Source organism: Nothoprocta perdicaria, unplaced genomic scaffold, assembly GCF_003342845.1.
Source record: "Nothoprocta perdicaria isolate Ctin4 unplaced genomic scaffold, notPer1 scaffold_398, whole genome shotgun sequence".
Classification (NCBI taxonomy): Eukaryota; Metazoa; Chordata; class Aves; order Tinamiformes; family Tinamidae; genus Nothoprocta; species Nothoprocta perdicaria.
Genome location: NW_020455641.1, coordinates 48373 through 51399, shown reverse-complemented (window position 1 = coordinate 51399; position 3027 = coordinate 48373). Strand labels below are relative to the sequence as shown.

The 3027-nt window shown below is 66.1% G+C and overlaps 1 protein-coding gene across 1 annotated transcript in view; it reads left to right on the top strand.

The window, feature by feature from the left end:
- The first annotated feature begins 386 nt into the window (after positions 1-386).
- Positions 387-3027, top strand: part of CTDSP2 (CTD small phosphatase 2) — a 5508-nt gene continuing 2867 nt past the window's right edge. The window contains exon 1 of the mRNA XM_026045088.1: positions 387-420. Coding sequence (XP_025900873.1) covers positions 387-420 — 34 coding nt within the window. The remainder of the gene's footprint in view (positions 421-3027) is intronic.

The following is a 3027-nucleotide window of genomic DNA, read 5'->3' as shown; positions in this document are numbered from 1 at the left end:
TTTGCCAGCGTTGGTGTTTATTCTGTGGAAAATAAATAAAACAGGGTCAGGGCCGGAGGGCGGGCGAGCTCGACGCAAATATTTGTTCGGAGCATCGCGGTGAAGGGAAATATCCGCTGTGGATCGCGCTGCGGCCGCCGCCAGCAAGGGGTTAAACGGCGAGGAGCAAAACAAAAATAATTGCGATAATTCCTGGAAGGAGGCGGCTGTCGGAAGGGGGAGTCGTCGCCCGAGCGGCGGCCGCCAACCTGCCCGTCCCGGAGCCGATGGAACAGTGATCCCGCCGGGATCAATCCTCCCGGGAGGCTCCGGGTGAGTAGGGAGCGCCGGGAGCGATTCCCGCCGGGAACGCTGTAAATTGGGGCACATTGGGGAATATTGGCGCCATGCGGAGCTGCGAGCCGCTTTGCTTTGCCGGAGGTTTTTAGGGAAATAGCCGCGTTGGGAGCGAATATAACGGAGCGGAAAACGGCATGCGGAGCCTCGGGAGACGGGGCAGTGGCGGCGAGCGCCCGAGCGGAGCGGGAGCCCGAGCTTTGCGCCCAGCGCCGCATCGCCGCCTTGGCGCCGTGCCGCTTTTATATCATGGTCATTAGCAGTCGTTATTATTCATTTATTTATGTGTTTAATCCCACGGTGAGCTAAGGAACCGCGTAACGGGGGAGGTCGGGACGGACGGGGAGCAGCAGGCGCCTCGCGACCTTCCCGCCAAAAAAAATAAGGCAGATTTCACTATTTTGGGCCGGAATCTGCCCCTTTTCCCACTCGGGGGGCAAAGGGAAAGCGCAGGCAGCTCCGTCTCGCTGGACTTTCGTCCCCCTTTCACCATCGCGGCTTCATTCGCCGCTGCCGGCGCCTCCCTGCGGGAAGCTGCCGATTGGGGGGAAATCTGGGGAGAAAGCTGCGGATTGGGGGAAAATTTGGGGAGAAAGCTGCGGATTGGGGGGGAAACGGCCCCACGGAGCAGCCAAAAGCCCGGGGCCGGCGGGGCGGCGTTCCTGCGCGCTGCCCTCATGTTCTCTTTTCAGCCCCGGGTTGGTTTCCACCGCTCCCGGCCACATGAGGGGCCCAAAATAAAAGCGGTGCCGGTGCCAGCTCCGCCGCGGGACCTGCGGGCAGCAGCGAGCCCCGAAAGTGCCCCCCTCGCAGGGCTTGCGCCGCCCCGCGTCGCGTTGGCACCGTCGCCAGAAACCAAGGTGGAGAAACATCCCGGTCCGACCGCCGGGAGCTCCAAGGAGGGGAAATCTGCTGGGAAAATCGCGGCCAGCGGCTCCTCGGGGCCCTTGAGAGGCCAAAAGCCAAGCGCGGYTTTGAGGGGATGCCAAGGCAGGCAGGTGGAGGGAGGCAGAGGCTTCTGCTCTGCTCTTCCCCTCGGAATTCTGTGCGYGCGGATGCGGGATGCTGCTGGAGCTGCTTTTGGACTGCTTGGGAAGAGGCTTCCCGCCTTCCCGCCTCGTGCTGCCCTGCAGCAGCAGGGAGGAATTCGCTCCTTGGGGCGCGTTGGCCCCCGGCGCTGCCGTTCCCCATCCCTGGGCGCTCATCCCGCCCCGGCACAGCCCCCTGCCTGACCTTTCCATTCGTTTTATTCCGGAGCGGCCGTTCCCGGGGCCTCCTGCTGCTTTAGGGGGGATAACGGAGCACGAGGCGGGCGGCAGGGCTGGGCRGGCGGCCGGGCACGGAGGTGCCCAGGGCAGACGGAGCCGCGGGGTGTTGCAGGCTCCGCTTTGCTCTGCTTTTCCAGGGAAGCACTCGCGGCGCCGGGGCCCAGGGGTGGTTTGGGGGTGGATTCTCGCTGCTCCCARGCATCTAGCAGGATATGTGTGTGTTTTGGGGGGTGCTTGTTGTCTTGGCAGGTTTCTGAGCGGTTTTCATTGAAAAAGGACAAAATCAGCAGCTTGAGGCTCTGCGGGGGCTCGTGGGCTCCTGGGTAGACCTGCTGGCTCTGCCGCCTTTTGGAGCTGCCAGGGAGGCAGAGCCGGAGCCCCGGGCCCCTTGGATGGACAGGGTTTTGGGATGCTACAAACATTCCCGGGTGCAAATACCCCTTTTCTCCCCGCGAGAGGTGGTTCCTACCCAGCCATTCCTGGGGGGAGCATCCCGGCAGCACCRGGATCGGGGCCCTGGGGCTCCCTGCGGCTCTGGGCCGCCCTGGGAAGGGCTGGACAACCCCTCCCTGYGGCCGGGCCGGGCGCGCAAACAAGCCGGGATTTATATAAGCGGCGCCATGTGATTTGCGGGAAAGCGGCTCCCCCCCCCCCGCCCCAGCCCCCTTTCCAAGAAAGAGGCTCCAGGCTGGGGCCGGAGCGGGGGCGGCCGGGCGGGATGGGCAGCGGGACGGCCGGAGCCTGTGCGGAGCGGAGGGGCGGCATCCGTCCCGCTCCCTGAGCTCCGTCCCGTGTCCCGGTACCCCCACGGGAGCCGCTTCCCACCCCGGCGCCGCTTCTGCGGATTCCTCGAGGGCGGAAAGCAGCACGTCCGAAGGGCGATTCCGGCCATTCCTGGTGCTTCCCGGGACGGGCGTCACGAGGCCGCCCGTGGCCTTGGCTTTGCCCCACTCCCTAAATAACCGCCCGGCTCCRATTTCCCGGCCGCCCCGCTCCCCCRTCRGGGTCTTCCTGCGCCCACCCCGGSTCTGGCGCCGTGTGGGGCAGGCTGAGACCCGACGCCCTTCACCGCTCCCTTGCCCGCAACACTGGTGGCCTTGGGCACCGCGGCCCTGGTGTCCCCACAGTCCCCTTGCCCCCTCTGGGGCTGGATGGGGTGCCCCGAATGTGGGGACAGACGGGGAGGAAGAGGGTGCTGGGGCGGGCAGGAGCTCTACGGGGCAGGGTGCAAGGGCGGCTCTGGAGCAGGAGCTGGGGGTCCATAGGGAACGAACTGGGAAATCTATGGGGCAGGAGCTGGGGGAAAACACACGGTCTATGGGGCGGGAGACCCCGCCCCCACCACAGCCACGCCCCAAGCCCAGGACACGCCCCTCCAGGGGGCGTGTCCGCCCCGCCCGCGGCGCCTGGAATGTTTGTTAGG